The following is a 26,469-nucleotide window of genomic DNA, read 5'->3' on the forward strand; positions in this document are numbered from 1 at the left end:
TGACTGCATTGTTTGATAATTTCCTTGAGGCCCCTCAACAAGACAGGATGTGATATCTGACGCATGAATTTAAAACACATTTAGTAACAGAATTTCTAAATAATTAGAGCACAATTACTGTAAGCTATTTATTTAGGTCTTTATAAATGATATACTTTGAGAAAAACCAAGATATATCCTTCCCTCATAGGACTATCAATTTAATATAAACTTTTTGAAACCAATAAAAATCTGTATTCATATTATACCTGTAGGAAATAAAATTTATTGATAAATTATATTGTTAAAAGTTTTTAAAATATATACACTATATTTTTCCAAGAGTGAAAGATTTCCACTGGGCTTGAAATACTATTTTTATTTAGAGCCTTACCCAATCAGGTTATATCTACCCAAATAAAGTTTGCAGATAAAGTGGGAAGCAAAGTCATATGTATTTGGTTTTTATCTTCTATCTGCTACATTCTTGGGTGCTCTTTTACTACCTTAATTTTTAATTTTTAGAAAACCCTTGTGCGACAATATTTTTAACTGTTTCCATTTTTAAAATGTACTTATATGAAAATTCCATAATATCAACAACGTCTAATAATCTGAAAAAAGAACAAAAAGATAAGGTATTCTGAGACAGCGATTTAGTACAGACTCTCAAAAGTTTTAAAGACGTTTGTGCTGTTTTCTTTTACATACACAACAGCAAACTCAGATCAAAGATGACCAGCAAAGTTGACGAGTAGGGTATGCCTACATTACCATCCTCCAGCTCATTATTTTCTGTCTTTCAGCTGACATCTATGGAGTGCCCACTATGCACTGGGCATTGTGCAAGGATCAGAAAACGGCCCTTCCTTTAGTACAACTGAATTCTAATCACAAAGTAATACAAATCTAAAAACAGGGCAATACTAAGTAGAAATAAGGTAATGTGATCTTAAACCAGAACAAAACAGGTAGCACCCTGACTCATAAAAACAAATTCCGATCTTCTTTTAAAATCTGATTTCTTAGCCAGCCATGATGGCGGGTGCCTGTAATCCCAGCTACTTGGGATGCTGAGGCAGGAGAATCGCTTGAACCCGGGAGGCAGAGGTTGCAGTGAGCCCAGATCGCACTACTGCACTCCAGCCAGGGCGACTAAGCAAAACTCCGTCTCAAAAAACAAAAAAAAAAAAATCTGATTTCCTCTTATATTCTTACATTCCTGCTGGTTTCCAGTGGAGTAACAATTATTCTGAGAAGTAAACAACCTCTTACAATTCTTGCTGAAGGCTGTGAACTACCACAACTGCCTCCACTCAATCAGCTCCCAAAAGAAGATATCTTCATAGCAGAGGCAATGGTAACAGACAAATCTTCAGAAGAAGGCAACAGGAATATCATTTAAGGCAAAAGAATTCTCCAGAACATCAAGGGCATCTGACTGAAGTCCTAAAACCCTTGCAGCACTAAAATTCGTTACAAATACTTTGTTGGATTTAACGTAACAGTTTTAACAATGAAAACAGAAAATAAATATATAAATATTTTTAAAGGATCTGCATTCAGAAGAGCTCAAAGATGATCAGAAATAGCCATCATTCATGGGCGACCTACTCTGTGCCATAAACTATGAGAAGGCCTTAACATAAAACAGCCTAGCCTACAGACAATTTCGAAAGGCGCACAATTTTAGCATGCTATCATCTCAGGTTAATAAGTGGTTAAAGAGGAGGTGCGACGGTTGGTTTAAGGTTTCAGCTTGACTGGGTTAAGAGATACCCAGACAGCTGTTAAAACATTACTGCTGAGCATGGCTGTGAGGCTGTTTTGGGAAGAGACTGGCATTTGAATCAGTAGACTGAGTAAGGAAGATCCATTCTCACGCAATATGGTGGGGGAGGGGCACCATCCAATAAGTTGAAGGCTTGAAAAGAACCAGGAAAAACAAATGCAGAGGAAAAGCAAAAAAGCAAATCCTGTCTTTCTCCCTCTTTCTCTCTCTCCCTCCCTCTCCTCCAAACACCCCCATCCCCACCCCTCCTGCCCCATCCCTCCCTCCTGGAGCTGAGATATCCATCTTCTCCTGTCTTTGGACATCACAGCTCTAGGTTCTCCAACCGTTAGACTGCAGGACTTGCATCATCGGCCCCCCAGGTTCTCAGGCCTTCGGCCTTGGACTGAGCCATGCCACCAGCCTCCCTAGTTCTCCAGAGAGGGAGGGCAGATGGCAAGACTTCTCAGCCTCCTAAATCCCCTCATGTCTATCTGTACCTATCCTATTAGTTCTGTTTCTCTAGAGAACCCTAATTAACACAGGAGATAACTTGGGTAACTTGCCCAAAGATACACGGCTAATAAATGGCAGAGCTGAGAAACAAATCCAAGTTTGTTTGACTATAAAACCTGTGCTTTTTTCACTATACCATGGTTAATTTTTTCTACTACTACAATCAAAAAGAAAGATTACATGTCAAAGTAGGATTTATACACGACTTCAGGACCAACCAAACATGAACATTTCCAAATCAGAATCCAGGCAAAACGCCTCAAGTGGGAACCACTTGCTTCCTATACCAAGAATCTAAACCTTGGGACCAGTCCCACCTGCTATGTGTCTATGGAGAAGGAAAGAAAGCGCAAGGGAGGCATCAGGTAAATCCAGAGATGGGGAATCCTCTCTCTATTCTACTTTTATTGAGCAGGGGTCATCAGAGGCCACTATGATAGTAACAGCAAATAGCTACAATTTATTCTGGGCCAGATACTATTCTAAGTGTGCTTCATGTATAGACTCATTTAATCCTCACAATAACAGGTACTGTCTTTAACATCCATTTTACAGAAGAAACTGGAACTGAAAGAGGTTCAATAACTTGGCCTAGATCACTGCCATGGTTTGAATGTATATGTCCCTCCTAAATTTGTATGCTGGAAATCAACATCCAAGGTGATAGCAATTAAGAGGGGACCTTGGGGAGGTGATTAGGCCAAGAGGGCTCTGCCCTCATGGATGGGAAGTGCCATTATAAAAGGGTTTGAGGCTGGCTAGTCCGTTTTTGCCCTTATTCTCCTGCTGCCAAGTGAGGACACGGCAACAAGATGCCATTTTGGGAACAGACGGCAAGTCCTTGCCAGACACTGAATCTGCTGGTGCTTTCATCTTGGATTTCCCAGCCTCTAGAACTGTGAACAGTAAATCTGCTGCTTAAAAATTGCTCAGTCTAAGGTATTCTATTACAGTAGCACAAATGGACTAGGACAATTACAAACCTGTTGAGTGATGGAGGCAGTGTGTCTCTGGAGCCAAGCGCCTCCCTATACCACGTTCCACTTCATGGCTGCTGCCCTTTCCTCATTCCACAGACCCTTCACTATCCTTCAGTAACAGTGACCACAGCTGCCTTCCTGCAACACCTTCCACTTGGCTCTCCGTGTTTCCTCTGCCCTCCCAAACTGCTCAGACTCTGTCCGTTTCTGTCATCTCTGGCAGCCTCTGAACACCAGCATGTGCCAGCCTTGGTTCTGAGTCCTCTTCTATGCCTATCCACACTCACTGTCCTGGAGTGGGCTCATCCGATCCTATGGCTCTAAATGACGCTGCTATTTCAACTCCCAAGTTCTTCCCAGCCCAGGCCTCTCCCCTCACCTCCAAACTATACACTCAACATCTGCACTCAGAGCTCTATCAAACACCTCTCACTAAACCTGCTCCTCCCCCAAAGCATCTCTATCTCACAAAATCCATCCAGTTCCTCAAATCAAAAAGGAGACAACCTTGATTAATCCATTTCTCTCACTCTCACGTCTACTCCATCAACAGGTTTTTCTGGGCTCCCCTCCAAAATATAATCCCACTCAGACCATGACATCATTTCATCTCTTACCTGGCCTAGTAGCCTGCTAACTGGGGTACCTGCTTCTATTCTGTACCCTTCCCCATTCAAACCATTCTCCACCCAGCAGAGTAACTGACTTATGACAGGAATGGAACTGTGTCATTGCTATTCCACTTGGAATAAGACCTGAATGTTACCACTCCCCATAAGGTCACTGACCCCTGCCTGCCACTCCAACCTCATGTCACACTCTTCCCTCCCTCACCCCTCTCCAGCCCCACTAGCCTTCTGCTTTGACACTCTGCATTTCGGTTAAAAGTTCTTCCTAGCTCTCCCAATGGCTGGCTCCTTTTCATTTTCCTGATGGCCCTGCTGACACAGTAGCTCACACCCGTAATCCCAGTATTTTGGGAGGCCAAGGTGGGAGGAATGCTTGAGTTCAGAAGTTTGAGGCTGCAGTGAGCTATGATCACGCCACTGCACCCTGGCCTGGGTGACAGAGTGAGACCTTGTGTCTTAATTAAAATAAAAAAAAAAAAAACTCTCTTCCTTAGATACACCCTTCCAGTCCAATCTAAATAAAGTACCCCACCTATCCCAGTTCCCATTTTTCATAGCCTATTTCTTTCTTTTGCAGAACTTATTACTACCTAAAATTACCTTGATAACATATATGTCTACTGTTTGTTGTCTGTGACCCTTAGTGTTATGTTTTGTATCCTCAGTGCCTAGACTACTGTGTGGCATTTAGTGTTTGATAAATAAATTTTGATGGAATATTAAACAAAGGTGATCAGTATACCTAAGCTAAGAATGGGGATGGCCACTTGCCAATGATGGCACTGAGCCACAAGACTAAAGAGAGAACACTTAAACCTGCTATTCAGGAACATTTGGTTAAACCTCCAAAAGAGGCTTCCTTCTACTCTGTGATGTGTGATATTAGAAAAAAAAAAAAAGAATTTCAAAATCAAAATATTTGTCAAACAGCCAAATATAAATCTCAAAATAGAAATTTAAAATAACAGTTTTGATAGCTTAGGTGGAGATCGCTTCCAATATGGCCAAATAGGAAGAGCTCCAATCTGTAGCTCCAAGCAAGACTGACGCAGAAGACGGCTGATTTCTGCATTTCCAACTGTGGTACCAGGTTCATCTCATTGGGACTGGTTGGACAGTGGGTGCAGCCCACGGAGGGCAAGCCAAAGCAGGGCGGGGCGTCACCTCACCCGGGAAGTGCAAGGGGTCGGGGGATTTCCCCTTCCTAGTAAAGGGAAGCTGGAGTGACTGTACCTGAAGGAATGATACACTTCTGCCTAAATACCACACTTTTCCCACGGTCTTCGCAACTGGCAGACCAGGAGATTCCCTCTTGTACCTGGCTTAGTAGGTCCCACACCCATGGAGTCCTGCTTAGTAGGTCCCACGCCCATGGAGTCCTGCTTAGTAGGTCCCACGCCCATGGAGTCCTGCTCGCTGCTAGCACAGCAGTCTGAAACCCACCTGGGACACTGAAGCTTGGCTGGGGGAGGGGCGTCCGCCATTGTGGAGGCTTGAATAGGTAGTTTTATACTTACAGTGTACACAAAGTGGCAGGGAAGCTCGAACTGGGTGCAGCCCACGGCAGCTCAGCAAGGCCTACTGCCTCTCTAGATTCCACCCCTGGGGGCAGGATATATCTGAACAAAAGGCAGCAGACAGCTTCTGCAGACTTAAACATCCCTGCCTGACAGCTCTGAAGAGTGCAGGTGGTTCTCCCAGCATGGCGTTCGAGATCCAATAACAGACAAGTGGGTCCCTGACCCCCGTAGAGCCCCACTGGGAGACACCCCCTAGTAGGGGCCAACAGACACCTCATACAGACGGGTGCCCCTCTGGGATGAAGCTTCCAGAGGAAGGATCAGGCAGCTATATTTGCTGTTCTGCAGCCTCCACTGGTGATACCGAAGCAAACAGGGTCTGGAGTGGACCTCCAGCAAACTCCAACAGACCTGCAGCTGAGGGGCCTGTTAGAAGGCACACTAACAAACAGAAAGGAATAGCATCAACATCAACAGAAAGGATATCCACACCAAAACCCCATCTGTAGGTCACCAACTTCAAAGACCAAAGGTAGATAAAACCACAAAGATGGGGAGACACCAGAACAGAAAGGCTGAAAATTCCAAAAACCAGGAATGCCTCTTCTCCTCCAAAGGAACACAACTCCTTGCCAGCAAGGGAACAAACCTGGACAGAGAATGAGATCAACAAGTTGACACAAGTAGGATTCAGAAGGCTGGTAATAACAAACTTCTCCTAGCTAAAGGAGCATGTTCTAATCCATCGCAAGGAAGCTAAAAACATTGAAAAAAGGTTAGACAAATGGCTAACTAGAATAATTAGTGTAGGGAAGAGCTTAAATGACCTGATGGAGCTGAAAACCACAGTACAAGAACTGCGTGAAGCATACACAAGCTTCACACTAGCCGATTCGATCAAGCGGAAGAAAGGATATCAGTGATTGAAGATCAAATTAATGAAATAAAGTGAGAAGACAAGATTAGAGGAAAAAAGAGTGAAAAGAAATGAACAAAGCCTCCAAGAAATATGGGACTATGTGAAAAAACCAAATCTACGTTTGATTGGTGTATCTGAAAGTGGCAGGGAGAATGGAATCAAGTTAGAAAACACTCTTCAGGATATTATCCAAGAGAACTTCCCCAACCTAGCAAGGCAGGTCAACATCCAAATTCAGGAAATACAGGGACCACCACAAAGATACTCCTGGAGAAGAGCAACCCCAAGACATATAATTGTCAGATTCACCAAGGTTGAAATTAAGGAAAAAATGTTAAAGGCAGCCAGGGAGAAAGGTTGGGTTACCCACAAAGGGAAGCCCATCAGACTAACAGTGGATCTATCCACAGAAATCCTATAAGCCAGAAGCGAGTGGGGGCCGACATTCAACATTCTTAAAGAATTTTCAGCCCAGAATTTCATATCCAGGCAAACTAAGCTTCATAAATGAAGAGGAAATAAAATCATTTAAAGACAAGCAAATGCTGAGAGATTTTGTCACCACCAGGCCTGCCTTACAAGAGCTCCTGAAGGAAGTACTAAACATGGAAAGGAACAATCAGTACCAGCCACTGCAAAAACAGGCCAAATGGTAAAAGACCATTGACACTATAAAGAAACTGCATTAATGAACAGGCAAAATTACCAGCTAGCATCATAATGACAGAATCAAATTCACACACAACAGGCTGGGCATGGTGGCTCACACCTGTAATCCCAGCAATTTTGGGAGGCCAAGGCAGGTGGATAATTTGAGGTCAGGAGTTCGAGACCAGACTGGCCAACATGGTGAAACCCTGTCTCTACTAAAAATACAAAAATTAGCTGGGCATGGTGGCAGGTGCCTGTAATCCCAACTACCCAGGAGGCTGAGGCGGAAGAATCTCTTGAACCTGGAAGGCAGAGGTTGCAGTGAGCCGAGATCGCATCACTGCACTCCAGCCTGGGCAATAGTGAGACTCCCACTCAAAAAAAAAAAAAAAAAAAATCACACATAACAAAATTAACCTTAAATGTAAGTGGGCTAAATGCCCCAATTAAAAGACTAAAAGACACAGCCTGGCAAATTGGACAGAGTCAAGACCCATCAGTGTGCTGTATTCAGGAGACCCATCTCACATGCAAAGACAAACACAGGCTGAAAATAAAGGGATGGAGGAAGATCTACCAAGCAAACGGAAAGCAAAAAAAGCAGAGACTGCAATCCTGGTCTCTGATAAAACAGAGTTTAAACTAACAACAACAGACTGGATAAAGAAAATGTGGCACATAGATATACACCATGGAATACTATGCAGCCCTAAAAAAGGATGAGTTCATGTCCTTTACAGGGACATAGATGAAGCTGGAAACTATCATTTTCAGCAAACAATCACAAGGACAGAAAATCAAACACCGCATGTTCTCACTCATAAGTGGGAGCTGAACAAGGAGAACACATGGACACAGGGAGGGGAACATCACACACCAGGGCCCTGCTGGGGGTGGGGGGCTCAGGGAGGGATAGCATTAGGAGAAATACCTAATGTAAATGATGAGTTGATGGGTGCAGCAAACCAACATGGTACATGTATACCTATGTAACAAACCTGCATGTTGTGCACCTGTACCCTAGAACTTAAAAGTATAATAATAATTAAAAAAAAAAAAAGTTTTGATAACTTCTTTGAAGACTTTCACCAAACTTAGCCCAGAAACAGCTAATAAAACCATGTTAATTGTGGGTTTTTTAAATTACCAAGATAGCACAGATAAAAACCTACAGTCTTTTTAAGATTTAACAGTTCTACCAGAATTACCTGAGAAGCATTTTTAGAGTTCCTTCCTGTAGAATGAAATCCAACATATGCTCTCTTAAGATGCCAAATAAATTGGCCAACATTCTGTGACACTGAAAATTTTTAATTCCACTAGTTAGCATGCACCTGGTTATACACCTAGTTGGTATCCTTCAGAAGATTGCCCAACACTATCTGTTTACATACAATAATTATACACTCAGAAATTAAACATAAACTACATTTACATTTATGATTGTACAGACCTTTAGAAATTCAACAATGCAATCTGTATCTTTAAGAGAGTCGCACTTTCAAAATAAGAATAAAGATTCTTGTTTTTAAAGAAGCAAAAATACATTTAAATACATAACTCCTCCATAACCTTGATCGTATATTTTAAATTACAGTCAACATAAAACGCAAGTACAACAGCTACTATGCAAACAAAATTAATGTCAAATGAAATACAATAGTATAAAATCTCACCAACCAGCCAGTTGGTAAGTCTCACTTTGAGAATGTTTGCGCTGAAGCACATGATACGGTAAAATGAATATACCACGGCCTAGCAGGATGAGAGTACTAAGCTGCAAGTGGGATCAGGAAGGCTTGCATGGAAAGCAGGAGCCACCCAAACAAAAGAAAGTCATTTTTTTTCTTTTTTTTTAGAGACGGAGTCTTGCTCTGTTGCCCAGGCTGGAGTGCAGTGGTGTGGTCTCAGCTCACTGCAACCTCCGCCTCCCGGGTTCAAGCGATTCTCCTGCCTCAGCCTCCCGAGTAGCTGGGAATAGAGGCATGTGCCACCACACCTGGCTGGGTTTTTTTTGTATTTTTAGTAGAGACAGGGTTTCACCATGTTAGCCAGGATGGTCCCAATCTCCTGACCTCGTGATCTGCCCGCCTCGGCCTCCCAAAGTGCTGGGATTAAAGGCGTGAGCCACCATGCCTGGCCCTATTATTATTATTATTTTTTACTAATGAAAACCTGATAAGGTAAAGGTCCCCATCTCAAGTATCTCACATCTAGTCAAGCAGGCAACGAAAAGATGAATTGAATGACAATACAGACAAAAATATAGGGCATTTCCTGATCCAAGCAACCCATGGCACAGACTAAGTTCAGAGACAAACAAAAAGCTACAGGAAAAAATAGCTAAACTTTCATACAAAATAGCTGATTTGGATCGCAAATACAACCAGCAGCAGGCACCCAACAAAGCCTTGTGCTATTCTTCCTCTCTCCCATCCCCTCTGCCAGATACCATATTTTGGAAGATTCTATCAAACAATTAATTAAATAACAAAGGTGTACTCCTATTTTAGGTAAAGACACAAACAAGGATCAGTATGAGAGAAGGTACTAACTATGTAATTTGAAAATAAAAGGCATTAAGACATTTTAAGTATTTCATTTTATTCTGAATAAACGTAAGGTTTCTCTAAGACTTTTTTGTTCTGTTTTGAGACGAAGTCTCGCTCTGTTGCACAGGCTACAGTGCAGTAGCGCGATCTCCGGTCACTGCAAGCTCCGCCTGCTGGGTTGAAGTGACTCTCCTGCCTTGGCCTCCTGAGTAGCTGGGATGACAGGTGTGCGCCACCATGCCTCGCTAAATTTTGTATTTTTAGTAGAGACAGGGTTTCACCATGTTACTCAAGCTGGTCTTGAACTCCTTTTAGTGATAGAAATACCACATCATCTCTTCTGTGCCATTGGAGGTGTGACAGCCTCAGGATGGAGCCCAGAAGAGCCCACTATACATGGCAGTGACTCAGGTAAATGGAACACCACCCATTATAAACACAGCACCCAGAAGGAGTACAGATGCACTTTTAATTTTTTTTTTTTTTTTAAGAGACAAGGTCGGCCGGGCGCGGTGGCTCAAGCCTGTAATCCCAGCACTTTGGGAAGCCGAGACGGGCGGATCACGAGGTCAGGAGATCGAGACCATCCTGGCTAACACGGTGAAACCCCGTCTCTACTAAAAACTACAAAAAACTAGCCGGGCGAGGTGCCGGCGCCTGTAGTCCCAGCTACCCGGGAGGCTGAGGCAGAAGAATGGCGTGAACCCGGGAGGCGGAGCTTGCAGTGAGCTGAGATCCGGCCACAGCACTCCAGCCCGGGTGACAGAGCGAGACTCCGTCTCCAAAAAAAAAAAAAAAGAGAGAGACAAGGTCTCACTTTGTCACCCAAGCTGGAGTGTAATGGCACAATCATAGCTCACTGCAGCCTCTAACTCCTAGTCTTAAGCAATCCTCCCACCCCGGCCTCCCAAGTAGCTGGGGCAACAGGTGTACACAGTTAGTTTTTTAAATTTTTGTTCTGCAGAGATGAAGTCTCACTATGTTGTCCAGGCTGGTCTGAAACTCATGTCCTTGAACAATCCTCCCACTTACGCCTCCCAAAGAAGCCTCCCAAAGTGCTGGGATTACATGTATGAACCACTCTGCCCCACCCCAAATACACTTTACGACCATATCATCAATATAGAGAATGAGGGATTCAGATGCAATAAATATGAAAACCTTGTCCTTCAGCATTCAATTCCAATGAGCACAAACTAACACCTGACCAAAAATGGGTGACTAACTCTTCTAACTCTATTTTACCAGCTCCTACAAAATAAGAAATTATTGATAGTCACAAAAGTTTACAATCTGTTTAAAAATATCTAGTTTATGATCACTTATTTAAATGTTTTATAAATCCCAGTCACAAAAAAGAACTGATCCCTTTACTTTACAAGCCAAAAATGCCAAATTATTTTATCATCTAAAAAAAAAAAAAAAAAAAAGACTGAAGGGCAAAGTGGCTCACATCTGTAATCCCAGCACTTTGGGAAGCCAAGGTAGGCAGACTGCTTGAGTCCATGAGTTCAAGACCAGCCTAAGCAACATGGCGAAACTGTATCTCTACAAGAAATACAAAAATTAGCTGGGCAGGGTGGTGCACACCTGCAGTCCCAGCTATTCGGGAGGCTAAGGTGGGGAAATTGCTTGAGCCTGGGAGGTAGAGGCTGCAGTGAGCCAAGATCACACCACTGAACTACAGCCTGGGTAATAACGGTAAGACCTTGTCTCCAAAAAAAAGACTAAGAAATCAAATAGACACAAGATAAAGTAGAAGAACATTAGTTCATACTCTAGAACTTTCCAAAAACTCTCATTAACAAAAAGAAAGCAGTTTTAAAATGAACTACATTCCTTTTTTTTCAGACATGATCTCACCCTACGTCACCCAGTGGTGTGACTGCCTTGAGACCTCCTGGGCTCAAGGAATCCTCTGCCTTATCCTCCCGAGTAACTGGGACTACAGGTGCACACCAACACGCACAGCTAACTTTTTTAGTTTTTCTTGTGTAGAGGTGGTTTTGCTATGTGCATCAGGCTGGTTTGAACTCCTGGCCTCAAGCAATCCTCCCACCTCAGCCTCAAGAGGTGTTGGGATTACAGGTGTGAGCCACGGCGCCCAGCCTGCATGCCTCTCTTACTGGGAAAGACCAATGATATCTCATTCTACTTCTCTTTTACTTACTACTGTTCAGCCAGTGCCTTTTAATTAGCTACCTTACAAATGCCATGCAAATTACCTTTGCCCCTAATGATGGCTAATGAAAGAAAAACTATGTTATAGAGTGAATTTCCATAAAGTGATGACTCCTGGAAGAATGATCAATCTTACACTGTCATCATCCTCATGAGTGGCAGGTGCAGTCAGGCTCAGGCATCCCCCACAACCCAAAATCGCTGAGGGCTCCTCCAACCTTTGGCTCACAGAGATACTTAAGCACTTGAACAACTTAAAATCTCACTGCCAAGTCTGGTACCAATGTGAGAAGTAATTCTATAGTCACTTTAAATAAATCATTCAGATAGCAGCTAAGAACAATGTGTTACCTAAACCAGTAACATGATACACATAAAAGCAGACTTAGAACAATTACCATCATCTCGATCAATCTTATGATTGAAATGTTTAATCATTCATTTCACTTGTAATCATTATCTTTTATCACTGACCAAACATGCAGTTTTAATGACCCCCTTCTATTATTTATATTGAACATTTTAGGGTTACACTCTAAAGTTACATTATACATTTCATTGGAATTTTAAATAAGCCCTTAAATTTTAAAAAGCTAATCACTATATTCACATCTGCCCTATTTGCATAAAGAAACACTAGAAGGATTCATACAACATTAATATAAGCAGTTACTTACGTGGTGGGACACAAGGGTGACAACGGAGGAATGGGGTGAGCCTTCTCAATGGACACCTTTCTATACTGTTCGGAATTTTGAGCCATCTGAGTACAATACCTATTCAAAGCAAACTTATTTCTACAGAAGCTACCTGAAAATTTTATCACCTACTACATGAATGAATTATCCTGTCAGAATTCTGTTTTCAGTTTACATAAAAAGAGACATAAGACCAATACAGTTGATGTTATTTTTAACCCCATATAAGAGTATATTGGGTAACATGTACTCGGAACTCACAGACTCTTGTTTTAAAAAGTAAGACTTTGGTTTTTCATTTTCTTTTTTAATCTTAAGGATTCAGGCTTTGGAATACAAGGTGCACTTCCCCTCCTGATAATTCATTTCTAAGACTTTCAACACATATTTGGGGCCTGTTGCCTAAACCAGTACTAAGTCCTGAATAATATCTTTAATGTGCTAAACCAATTGAGTTAATCCACAGTCACAACTATGGCTTTTCTAGTACTTATCCACTCAAGAGAGAAGCAGGAATGTAGGAGCACACAAACCAGAGTGAAAAACAAGAGAGGCAAGGAAGAGACTGACTGGCTTCCCTCTTCCTCCGCATTCTGAACAGGTTAGAAAGACTTTCACCTTCTCCCATAGGTCTGTCTGCCTTCATCTAAACCAAGATAGCAACTTCCTGTTCCGTGGTCCCTAGCAGCATTTACATACCCTTTCCTGAACTATTTTCCACAGCACACCTAGCTTTTGAATGACATAATTTGTGTTACTATTTTAAATGTCTTAAAACCACAGTTACCCACAGGGAACTAACTCATCTGCCTGTGCTCTCCAAAACTCCAGCCCACAGCCACCTTGACGTTTGGTAGTCACGCCCCACACCCGAGGATGATCGAGGAAAAGTGTACATTTGGCCAGGCGTGGTGGCTCACGCCTGTAATCAAATAGTACTTTGGGAGGCCGAGGCAGGCAGATCACGAGGTCAGGAGACCGAGACCATCCTGGCTAAGACAGTGAAACCCTGTCTACCAAAAATACAAAAAATTAGCTGGGCGTGGTGGAGGGCGCCTGCAATCCCAGCTACTCAGGAGGCTGAGGCAGAAGAATCGCTTAAACCAGGGAGGCAGAGGATGCAGTGAGCCGAGATCGCACCACTGCACCCCAGCCTGGGTGACAGAGCAAGACTCGTCTCAAAAAAAGAAAGAAAAGAAAAGAAACATTATTTTAAGATTTTTAAGAATAATGTGCAAAAATAACAGATCCCACATCAATCACAGATATTTGGAATTCCACACCACTCCATCTTTTTATTAGTTAATAAAATCTAATCTTTTATTTATGTATTTTTTTGAGACAGTGTCTCGCTCTGTTACCCAGGCTAGAGTGCAGTGGCGCAATCTCGGCTCACTGCAACCTCTGCCTCCCAGGTTCAAAAGGGTCTCCTGCCTCAGCCTCACGTACAGCTGGGATTATGGGCGCCGTCCCCCCACCACACCCAGCTAATTTTTGTATTTTAGTAGAGACAGGGTTTCACTATGTTGGCCGGGCTGGTCTCAAACTCCTGAACTCAGATGATATGCCTGCCTCAGCCTCCTAAAGTGCTGGGATTACAGGTGTGAGTTACCACGCCCAGCCCTAATCTAACCCATAAATCAGAATTAAATTCATAAAAGACATGACATTGAAATATAAATACCTTCACAAATGAAACTTGAGGGTGTTCTTTAGCTAACTCTGCCATAACTTCGTTCATCTGTGCACACTGTGGAGCCCATGGTGCCCAGAAATGGACCACAAGGAGGGATCTGTAAATCAATTAAATGCACTGGTTTAAAATTATACCAATTTTGGAAATAAACAAATACTGATATAGATTAAATTACCAAAAAAAAAAAAAACTTTAAAAGAACTGCCTGAAGTTTTTCATATTGCTAGAATTTTGTCGTATACAACACTGGAATGCAAAAGCACTCTGCAAGGTCTTGAGACTTTCAGATACATTTTCAAGTCAATGGCATTTCGAGTCAAGCCCATTTGAAGTAGATCTGAATATTCATCCACATCAATTAAAAGTCATGTAAATCACTGTTGTTGGGAGTGTAAATCAGTTCAACCACTGTGGAAGACAGTGTAGCAATTCCTCAAGGATCTAGAACCAGAAATACCATCTGACCCAGCAATCCCATTACTGGGTATATACCCCAAAGATTATAAATCATTCTACTATAAAGACACATGCATACATATGTTTATTGCAGCACTATTTACAATATCAAAGACTTGGAACCAACCCAAATGCCCATCAATGATAGACTGGATAAAGAAAATATGGCAGATATATACTATGGAATACTATGCAGTCATAAAAAGGAATGAGTTCATGTCCTTTGCAGGGACATGGATGAAGCTGGAAGCCACCATTCTCAGCAAACTAACACAGGAACAGAAAAACAAACGCTGCACGTTCTCACTCATAAGTGAGAGGTGAACAATGAGACCATATGGATACAGGGAGGGAAATATCACATACCGGGGCCTGTCGGGGGTAGAGGCCAAGGGGAGGGAAAGCATTAGGACAAATAACTAATGTATACAGGGTTTAAAACCTAGATGATGGGTTGATAGGTGCAGCAAACCACCATGGAACATGTATACCTATGTAAGAAACCTGCACGTTCTGCACATGTATCCCAGAACTTAAAGTAAACAAACAAACAAACAAAAAGCCAGGTAAATCAACTATATTTTCAGACCCCTGGGCAAAGTGGAAACTGAATTTCCGTATTGATGGCACAATGTTTGTGAAAAATGGTTGTAGACACATTATTACTAGTAATATCATTATTTACTTTTCAAATGTGGCATAGTGAAGAGACATAACCGTGACCATAGAAACAGTAGTAAGTGTTGAAAATGAAGGCATGCCAGTGGAAAATGAGGAAAAGAACAGAACTACTTTTCACAAAGACATTCTTTTATACTTTTTAATATTATGCTACAAAAGATTTTTCCAGGCACAGTGGCTCACATTTGTAATCCCAGCACTCTGGGAGGCCGAGGCAGGCAGATCACTTGAGGTCAGCAGTTCAAGACCAGCCTGGCTAACATGGTGAAACCTCATCTCTACTAAAAATACAAAAAATTAGCCAGGTGTGTTGATGCATGCCTGTAATCCCAGCTACTCAGGAGGCTGAGGCAGAAGAACTGTTTGAACCCAGGAGGCAAGAGGTTGCAGTGAGCTGAGATCACACCACTGCACTGCAGCCTGGGCAGCAGAGCAAGACTCTGTCTCAAAAAAAAAAAAAAAAAGATTTTTATAGGCCAGGCAAGGTGGCTCATGCCTGTAATCAGCATTTGGGGAGGCTAAGGTGGAAGGATCACTTGAGCCCAGGGGGTCGAGGCTGCAATGAGCTATGATCGTACTGCTACACTCCAGTGTGGGCAACAGAGTAAGATCCATTAAAAAATAGTAATAAAAAATTTCTACACATTTATAGTATGAACACACAGAATAGATTAATAACTCAGTATCTACTTTAGTTAGCTTTCATACAAAATTATCTTGGCAAAGATATCTATGGTCATATCCAACTAAAAAATCCTTCAGTTTTATGGAATTCTGTTTAAATATAATACCACCTCCCAAAAAAAAAAACTGAAAAATCACAAACAGAAATATGTTCCATGGCAAAAAGAAACAAGGACAACTAACCTATGAGTAAAGAAAGGAATAACAAACTGTAAAAACCGATCAAATAATACCAGTGAGAAGAGAATAAGCCTACAATAAAGTGTCAGGAAAGCAGAAGCAAAGAGCAGCATGAGGATTTTGAAGGTAGAAAGGACAGGATTTGGTGACAGATGAGGCAGTCTACAGCTGGCTCCAAGTTCTGGCTTAGAGACTGACGGCTAGTGGCGAAACTATGCCTCAAATCATAGTGCAGAAGCTGCCAACCTGAGGAAAGGAAGTTTAATGGGCTGTTAGTATGATGTCTAGACCTCAGGGAAGAAGTCTACACTTGATATACAGATTTGGGAATCAAGGAAGGAACAGTGCCAGCACCAACCTGCAAAGGGATACAGAGGGACACAGAAGAGACCCGAGGTCAGCGCCTCAGGGGGCTTAGCAACATTCAGTTAGGACAGATGGAGGAGAAGGAACTCATATAGTGAAGCAGAGAAGCGGTCCTAGGCGGTACTGGAAGACTAAAGGGTCTCAAAGAAGTCAACAGAAGAGTGTCAAGAGGGAGTGATAATCATCCAATGCAGTGGGAAAGGGCAACTAACAGAGAGAGTAACTTCAATAGAATAGCAGAAGCACAGGTCAGACTGCAGTCCACTGAAGTGAAGATGAGGAAGGAGAGATATACTCTAAGAGATCTGTACAGGCAGAGGGAAAAACAAAATCGAGGCATGGGCTTTTTTAATACAAGAAAATCTTCATATGTTTACTTTACCAGGGGATAGTGCAAATGGAGAGGGAAAGGCTGTAGACACAAGAGAGCTGAGGATGCAAGGACACAGAAGAGGCAGGAGAGGGGAAATCCAGAGCAGAGAAGGTCTTACCTTGCAGAAGAAGGAGGCAGTCTCCTCTGAGTCAGGAGCTAAGGAATGAAGAATTGGTAAGGCTACAAATAAATGGTAAGTGCTGGGATACGTGGGAATGGAAGGAGGGTTCGGGGAGATACTACCTGAAGTCCTGTTTTCTCTCAGGTGGGAAGCAAGGTCATTTGTCGAAACATAGGAAAATAGAGAGCAGAGACCTCTGGTAGGACTGATGAAGGGAGAGTGTCCACAGGCACACAAAAGGAAAGCAGGATGCTCCAAATAAAGACCCACCTAAGGCATGGAAGGACACATTCTAGGAGCCCCCAATCACTGGCTGTTATTTGCATCCAGCATAACTCAGCAACTTCAACGGTTGAGTAGGTGGGGCCTTAGGTCCAAGGCAAAGACTGTGCTGTTTCAATCAAGCACTGTTTCATTTTCCTCCTGTGCATTCAGCTAGATTACATTTTTCAGTCTTTTCCTTGCAGTTGTCTGGGGCCCTGGAACTGAATTCTGGCCCTAAAACTAGAACACAGGCCTGACCCCTCAAAACCCTCCCTCAGGAGCCTCTGCCCACCACAGCCTCCAGCAATGAAGAGGATCCAGGGAGGCTCCATTGCCTAAGGATGGCGAGAACAAAACAGAGGTTCAGAGGTCTCATGCAAGAATGCTCATGGCAGCCCTATACATAGTAACTCAAAACTGGAAATTGGCCAGATGCCCACCAATGGGGGAAAGTGATAGACATTCATACAACAGAATGTAACTTAGCAGTAAAAAGGAACCAACTACAAACACAGGCAATCACATGGATGAAGCTCAAAAATATGTGAACAAAAGATGCCACAAAGAACTGTATGATTCCACTCACACAAAGTCTAAGAGCAGGGAAAACTCATCTACGGTGACAGTAAGAAATCAGTCATTTGGGTAAAGGAGATAGAAAACTTCCTGGGTTCTACATTCTTCCTGTGAATGGTGGTTATTGGTATGTATACAATTGTGAAAATTCATCACATCTGATGATTAAGATCTGTGCATTTTGTTACTGTATGTAATACTTCAATTTCTTTATAAAGCTGGGATACCATTTTTCATCAAACTGACCAAAAAAAAATTTTTTTTTCTCTTTATTTGAGACAGGGTCTTACTTTAATGCCTGGAGTGCAAGGCAAGTGTAGCCTCAACTTTCTGGGCTCAGGTGATCCTCCCACCTCTGCCTCCCAGACTACAGCCATATTTTGTTCTTTGTAAAGTTGGGGTTTCGCCAATGCCCAGGCTGGCCTCAAACTCCTGGGCTCAAGCAATCAATCCGCCTGCATTCACCTCTCAAAGCGCTGGGATTACAGGCATGAGCCACCGTGCCTAGCCAACAAAAGGACTGTTTAAACCATAATATTCAATGATAAAAAGGACGACGAGAAGTACTTTCATGTCCTAATGGTAAAAATTAAATTGGGACCTTTCAGAAATTTCTTACACATGAGTATCAATCCTAAGGAGTAATTAAGAGAAAAAGATTTTCTGTATGTGGATATTTTCCCACTATTTTACGTAGCAAATCAGAAAAATCTGATGCTCAATAATAGTTTTTAAATGGTCATAAGAAAATATTATAAAGCCATTACAAATCAAATTTTCAAAGAACTTTCAATACCACAGTAATACTAATATAACCACATTTTTCAAAAATTAAAGTACGTTACCAACCTTTTAACAGTATGAGTCCAAATAAGTAAAAAAGAAAAAAAGAAAGTATGCTATAGAAACAGAATTCATTTCGGTTTCATTATTACTAACACGGCTTTGAAGAGTAATTTAACTTCCACATCTGTAAAATAGCAATAACTAACACTCCGGGATGTTGAGAAGATGAAACAAAAATATAAAACATTTGAAAACATTAAAACATGATATTGTTAGTTGAAATTATCCACAATATTCTCCTATTTAATGCTTAACTTCCATTTCTCAATTAAGCACATAATGTCCAGTATTATAAGGACATACTATATCTGAAACAAATATAAATGTTATCCCCTTTTGGATTATATGTTACAGTATTCTTTCCATCTTAATGGATAGCCCCGTATGCCTGGTGCACTACTGGAGAAAAACATCAGACAAAAACCACATTCAAATCCTGACTAATGTAATTTTTAACAATGTAATAAACGACAGCTCTTCATCAGCAAATAGTTGTTTTTCAATTATTATAGTATTCTGCTACTACATTCATCTGCAGATAATACCAGCTACTGCTTATTAAACATATCATATACTAAACCTGCTTACTCTGCAAATGGGTATTAATAACCCCATTGTACAGACCAGCTGAGATTTCAGCAACTTATGTAAATATCTGATTCAATTACTTAAAAGAAAAAAATTTCAATTCATGTCAAATTTTAAAATTGGAGAAGCAATGATTTGGAAAGTAGATTTAAAATTATTACATCGGGCTGGGCGCAGTGGCTCAAGCCTGTGATCCCCAGCACTTTGGGAGGCCGAGACAGGCGGACCACGAGGTCAGGAGATAGAGACCATCCTGGCTAACACGGTGAAACCCCGTCTCTACTAAAAATACAAAAAACTAGCCGGGCGAGGCGGCGGGCGCCTGTAGTCCCAGCTACTCAGGAGGCTGAGGCAGGAGAATAGCATGAACCCGGGAGGCGGAGCTTGCAGTGAGCTGAGATCCGGCCACTGCACTCCAGCCTGGGCGACAGAGCAAGACTCCGTCTCAAAAAAAAAAAAGAAAATTATTACATTAACACAAGTACTAAAATTCGGGCACTTTTTGTTTGTTTTTTGAGATAGGGTCTCACTCTGTCACCCAGGCTGGAGTATAGTGGCAGGATCACAGCTCACCGCAGCCTGGAACTCCCGGGCTCAAACAATCCTCCCACCTCAGCCTCCTGAGTAGCTGGGGACTAAAGGTATGTATCACCATGCCTGGCCACTTTTTTTATTTTTTGTAGAGATGGGTTCTCACTATGTTGTCCAAGCTAGTCTCAAACTCCCGGCCTCAAGTCATCCTCCCAAAGTGCTGGGATTGCTGGTGTGAGCCACCATAATATTCTTAAATGTCTCCATCTTCACCAAAAAAGCTGCAGAAATTTGCTCCTTCCCCAGATGCCACACATCGTTTCTCGTGTGTCCATTTAAAATAGTCACTAAGGAAAGTGTACATTGTTTCCTGGGTCATTTCAAGTACAAACCAGTGGCAAGGATACATCCAAATGGTATTCACATTTAAACTTTTATCCATTTTGGCCGGGCGCAGTGGCTCATGCCTGCAATCCCACCAGGCTGGAAGGCCAAAGCGGGCAGATCACGTGAGGTCAGGAGTTCGAGACCAGCCTGGCCAACATGGTGAAACTCATCTCTACTAAAAATGCAAAAATTAGCCAGGAGTGGTGGTGGGTACCTGTAATCCCAGCTACTTGGAAGGCTGAGGCATGAGAATCGTTTGAACCCATGAGGCGGAGGTTGCAGTGAGCCAAGATTGTGCTACTGCACTCCACTCCAGCCTGGGCAACAGAGAGAGACTGTCTCAAAAAAAAAAAAAAAAAAAAAAACTTTAATCCATTTTGATAGTTTAAGGACTTTTTAAAACATGAAGCATTGAAGCATTTAAAAGAAACATATAAAACACATAGACAAAACAGTCTTTTCAGGTGATGGTAAATTCAAAACGTTTACTTAGGGCAGGTCCACACAAGACCACCGGCTCATTTCAAGAGGTCACTTCTGGTGACTCCTGTGATTGTGCTGATCTGTACTGGATGAGTCAGAGCCCCACTTCCATCAGTGAGTAAATGTCACATGTTCCCCCCACAACCCCTGCTTTTTTTCCTTAATAATTTCCCAGGTAAACCTGAAATGCCTAAAGAGCTGTGTTATTTCATCACCCCCATAGAGCATTTCTAACCATCAGTCAGTAACTCTCACCCCTCCCCATTTCCAAAGGCAACACCCCATCTCACCTGCACTCTCCATTGCAAAATCAGAGTACTACTTGCCTCTAATTCAAATTCAGTCAGCAAAATTTCACTCAATTTAGATCAACAGTGCTGGTCACAGGGGCTCAAGCCTGTAATTCCAATACTTTACAAGGCCGAGGCAGGCGAATCACTTGAGCTCAGGAGTTCCAGAGACCAGCCTGGGCAACATGAAGAAACCCTGTCTCCACGAAAAATACACAAATCAGCCCAGCGTGGTGGACCGCACGTGTAGTCCCAGCTACTCAGGAGGCTGAGGTGGGAGGATCGCTTGAACCCAGGAGGTAGAGGCTGCAGTGAGCCGAGACCACGCCACTGTACTCAGTCTGAGCAACAGAGCAACAGCCTGTTTCGAAAACAAAACAAAACAAAATTTGGATCAATAAGCATTTCTGGCCAGATGTGGTAGCTCACACCTGTAATCCCAACCCTTTGGGAGGCTGAGGAGGATAGATCGCTTGAGTCCAGAAGGTCGAGACAAGGCTGGGCAACGCGGAGAGACCTTGTCTCTACAAAAAAATATAAAAATTAGCCGGGCGTGGTGGTGAGTACCTGTGGTCCCAGCTACTCCAGAGGCTAAGATGGGAGGATGAGGTGGGTGGATCACTTGAGCCTGGGAGGAGGCGGCTGCAGGGAGCCGTGATCACTTCCCTAGGTGCAGCCTAGGTGACTTAGCCAGACCCTGTCTCAAAAACAAAACAAGGTATATTTTGCCTGTGAATTCCATGAACCACTCTGCTTCCTACCTAAGGGCCAACATCTACTGAGTGTTTCCTGCATACTAGGCATTGTATTAATTGTATTTTTACAATTAATGTTAAATGTCATCTCATTTAACCCTCGCAACAACCCTGAGGTACTAATAGGTGATGATCTATTTCATCGTTGGGAAACTGAGGCTTGGGTATGAAATGTGCCCAGGGTTTACATGGCTAGTGAGTGGCTGCAGTGGGACTGGATCCCAGGCAATCCGACATAAAAGCTCCCATTAACAACCGCTATTAATACAACTAAAAGAACAACTCAGCCCTTGGAGCAGTCTACAATGTGAGGTGGTATTATCACGGAGAGTCCACGTGTGGACCTTTCTCCGCGCACACGCACGCCAGTAAGCATTTACTCGTAAGCATGCTTGCAGTTCAGAGCTTCTAGTCCACCCAGAAAACGTTTTCTATGCATTCCTATGGATCTTCTTTTGTCTTCCCAGGGACGGAAGACTTGAGACCGGCGCCAAATCTGAACAGACTCTGTCTCCCTACACCAGTTCATGGAACAGGAAATCTGTCTCCGGCAACAGGTTAAGTCTGAGGCTACCTGCTGACCAACAAACTTTAAAGGCTGACTTCAAAAGGCAGCCAGGCCTAGCTAATGCAGCGGGGCCTTCCCTAGCCGCTCTTCCTGCGACAGGGGCGTTCCTGAAGGGAGGCTGAAGAGCAATGGGCCGACGACGGGTCTGCAGCTCCCTCCCCGCGGGCACAGGAAAGGTGGAGCCCGCAGCCATGGGTCCCCGCTCCGTGGCGCGGTGGGCCGGGGTCTCGGCACCGCCCCGTCCCCCGTCCCGCCGCTGCAGCAAGGCTGAGTCACCGCCTCCGTCCCGCTGCGGGGCCGCCCAGGCCAGAGGACGGGAAGGTCGCGTCCCCCGGGCTTGGACAGCCGTCGGGGTCGGAGCGAGGGCCGGGGCCGGGGCTGCGAGGAGAGCCTCGAGCCCTGCTCGCTGTTCCGGGGCGGGGAGCCCGCGGTTCGGGCCAGTCAGCGCCGGAGGCTCGGGGGAATCCACGGGTGGCGCCGGGCCCGGTCCCCCGAGGCCGAAGCGAGCCGGGCGCCAAGGAGCCGGGCTGGGCCACCCGCCGCCCCACACCAGCCCGGTCTCGCGGCCTCTCCCGCCGGCTTCTCACTCCTGCAGCTCGCCGCCTCGCTTACTTGGCTTTGAGACGTAGCAGCTCCTCAAACTGCCCGGCTGAGCCGACCTCCTCCAGCGCCGCTACAGCTGCCTCAGCCGCCCCCGCCGCCATGCTGCCGCCGCCAGACAGAAGCAATCGAGCGCCGGCGGCCGGATGTAGGCGGGGCCGCGGAGAGCTTAGCGGCTGCGCGAGGGAAAGCCCCGCCCCTGCCTGCGCTGACGCTGCAGAGCCTGAGAAATCCCAGACAGGGCCTTGGCAGCGGGCGCTGAATCCCGCTGGGTGGCTCTGGATCCCGCTGAGGGGCTCTGACCCTGCCAGGTCTGGGCACTCCGCTGCGGGCCTCCTGGCTTCCGGAGTTCATGGCTGCCATGGTTCCTGGCTGTCAGGGTTCCTTGGGCCTCCCTGGCTGTGGTGGCTCCTGGCTCTATAAGGGCTTCTGGCTATACTGGCTTCTGGCCGTCGAGGCCCCGGCTGTGGGGGTTCCTGGCTGTAATGGCTTCTGGCTGTCGGGGTTCCTGGCTGTAGAGGCTCCTGGGTGTTAGAGTTCCTGGCTTCCTGGCTATAGTAGGGACTCCTGGGTGTTGGGGGTTCCTTGCTGTCAGGGCTCCTGGTGGTAGAGGCTTCTGGCTGTTGGATTCCTGGCTGTCGGGGTGACTGGGTGTCAGGGCTCCTGGCTATCAGGGCACTTGTCTCCTTAGGCTCCTGGCTTTTGGGGCTTCAGACCTTCCTTGCACTTCCTGTGTCTCCTGGGTCTGTCACAGTGAGAAGGGGCCGGTGGAGGAGTGAGGGTGAGACGTGTGAGTGAAAGTGAAATCAGATGTGTACATTTAGGAAGCTGAAATTATCAAAAATGAAGTTGCATAAAGGTGAGGAAGAACTGGGAGGTTTGGGAACAGAAGTGGTAGACCTTGAACTTCAAGACAGACAGGGTGCTTCCAACTCAGTCTTGAATTCAGACCTGAACCTGGAGCCCACAGCATGTCCCTCCTCCCCTGGCCTCCGCGTCTGCCACCACTCACTGCAGCCCCACCGAGCCATCACCCATTGTAACCTCAGAACAGAAGGGGCTGCTGGGTGGGTCCACTGGGTTGGGGGCCTGGCTCTAAGATCCCTGCATTCCTCCTGCCTGGCCTCCTCAGGTGGGCCCTGGCTTGTCTTTCTCCCTTGGGAATCTCCCTGATGTGGGCTCTCTATGTGGCGTACTCTGTATCCCTATGTTTCCCACACACTTTCTGGCCTGAGTTATCTCCACTCCCCCAGTGACATCAACCTCCAGGGAAACCGCAACAGCCAGCCCAGAACCCTCCCCTGCACCCCAGAGCCCAGCATCCATTAACTTTGAGGAGGGGCCATCTTTTATTGGATATCCCCAAACCACACTGGGCCTTCCCTCCAAAGTGCCTCTCCTCTTGGTTCCCATCTCAGGGAACACCATGGCTCCCACCCAGACACTGGGACTCCCTCTGACTGGTCCCCCTGCTGTCCATGGGCTTTGAGGCCAAGCCCCCACAGAGCCTTCCCTACTAGCCAGGTGTTCCCAGGCCCCCTGTGCTTGCTTCTACCATGCCCTGTCTCATGTTCTAGAACTGTGTTTGTCACCTCCGTTGGCCTGTGTTCTCAAAGGGCAAAAGCTGGTCTGTGTCTCAGTCCCTGGATCAGAGTCAGACACATAGGAGGCGCTCAGTCTGTGCTAACAGCTGCCAGAGGACTGGGCTCACTAGATTGCAAAGATTTCGTATGAGAAAAGTAGCATATCATTCATACTTTTTATATTGATTACATGTTGAAATGAGGATATTTGGATATATTGGGTTTTCTGAAATATATTATTTAAATTGGCCTCTTTTACCTTTGGCTCCTGAGAAATGTCTAATTTCATAGACAACTTTCATTCGTGGCCCTTGAGTTTTCTTGGGCAGCACTACTGTGGTGATTAAAAGAGGCCTTTTGGAGCCTGTCACATGTATACCTCACCTGGAGAAATACATGGTATTGAACACAGTAAATTATGTTATTTAAAATGCAATGGGAGAATGATAAGGAACCATTTTGGATCTTGCCTGTGGTGGTAGGAACACACACTAAACATGATAAAATTGTTAGAACTTGGCTGGGCGCTCTGACTCACACCTGTAATCCCAACACTTTGGAAACCCCAGGCAGAAAGATCACTTCAGCCGAGGAGTTGGAGACCAGCAGGGCAACATAGGACGACCCAGTCTCTACAAAAAAAAAAAAAAATGAGCCAGGCATGGTGGCTCACACTTGTGGTCCCAGCGAGGTGAGAAGCTGAGGTGAGAAGATCACTTGAGCCTGGGAGTTGGAGGCTGCAGTGAGCCATGATCCTGCCACTGCTACTGCCCACTCACCTGGGCGACAGAGCAAGACCTGTCTCAAAAACAAAAACAAACTAAACATACACACACGCGCACACACACGAGCACACGAGTACAAGTAAAACTGGGAAAATCTGAAAAAGATCAGTAGATTGTTTATAAATATCAACATCCTGGTTGTAATATTACAGTTTTGCAAGGTGTTGTCATTGTAAGAAAGTGTACACAGAATCTGTATTATTTCTTACAACTGCATGTGAATCTACAGTTCTTTTAAAATAAAAAGTTTAGTTAAAAACAATGTAAATAAGATTTTAAAGTTTACTATGAAAAGAATGCAATAGGAGGGAAAAAAGACACCATGTCAAAAAAAAGAAAAAGATACCATGTCATAAAACAAGATACACATTCTGGTTATCATTTTTTTTTCTTTCCTTGTCTTTTTTTGAGATGGAGTTTTGCTCCTATTGCCCAGGCTGGAGTGCAATGGTGTGATCTCGACTCACCACAACCTCCGCCTCCCAGATTCAAGCGATTCTCCTGCCTCAGCCTCCCAAGTAGCTGGGATTACAGGGATGTGCCACCACGCCCGGCTAATTTTGTATTTTTAGTAAAGATGGGGTTTCTCCATGTTGGTCAGGCTGGTCTCAAACTCCTGTTCTCAGGTGATCCGCCCACCTCAGCTTCCCAAAGTGCTGGGATTACAGGCGTGAGCCACTGCGCCCAGCCTGTGATTATCATTTTTAAGTAGAATTGAATGTAAATAAAACATAACTATATCAGTGAATGGTGCATAGAAAAGGGTCTCCAGAAGGATGCTCCCCAAATTATTTTCAGAGCTTGCCTCCAGAGAGCGGAAACAGAGGAGAGCTAAAGGGAGGCCCTTCACTTTCGCTTACACATTTCTTTGTGTCATTTGCATGTTTTCCAATAGCATGGACTGCTTTTGAAATTTAAAAAATTATGAAATTGTATTGCACAGGGGAAATGTGCTATAGTGAATCCTTTTCAAAAGAAACAGTAATCACCCCTCAAATGTGGCTGTTTTATAAATGCTGATTTTTCTTTTTTTTTTTATTATTCATTTATTTATTTATTTATTTATTTTTGAGATGGAGTCTCACTCTGTCGCCCAGGCTGGAGTGCAGTGGCGTGATCTTGGCTCACTGCAAGCTCCACCTCCCAGGTTCACGCCATTCTCCTGCCTAAGCCTCCCGAGTAGCTGGGACTACAGGTGCGTGCCACCACGCCCGGCTAATTTTGTGTATTTTTAGTAGAGACAGAGTTTCGCCGTGTTAG

At 44.2% G+C, this 26,469-nt stretch overlaps 1 protein-coding gene across 1 annotated transcript in view; it reads right to left on the reverse strand.

Annotated features, from left to right (window-relative positions):
* GLRX3 (glutaredoxin 3) overlaps nucleotides 1-22,985 on the reverse strand; it is a 44,539-nt gene extending 21,554 nt beyond the window's left edge. Inside the window, exons 1-2 of the mRNA XM_023224311.2 lie at nucleotides 22,854-22,985; nucleotides 14,081-14,189 (exon numbers count right to left, since the gene is read on the reverse strand). Of these exons, the coding sequence (XP_023080079.1) occupies nucleotides 14,081-14,189; nucleotides 22,854-22,945 (201 nt within the window). The 5' untranslated portion in view covers nucleotides 22,946-22,985. The remainder of the gene's footprint in view (nucleotides 1-14,080; nucleotides 14,190-22,853) is intronic.
* Between the last annotated feature and the right edge of the window lie 3,484 nt (nucleotides 22,986-26,469).

Source organism: Piliocolobus tephrosceles, chromosome 9 (genome assembly GCF_002776525.5).
Source record: "Piliocolobus tephrosceles isolate RC106 chromosome 9, ASM277652v3, whole genome shotgun sequence".
Classification (NCBI taxonomy): Eukaryota; Metazoa; Chordata; class Mammalia; order Primates; family Cercopithecidae; genus Piliocolobus; species Piliocolobus tephrosceles.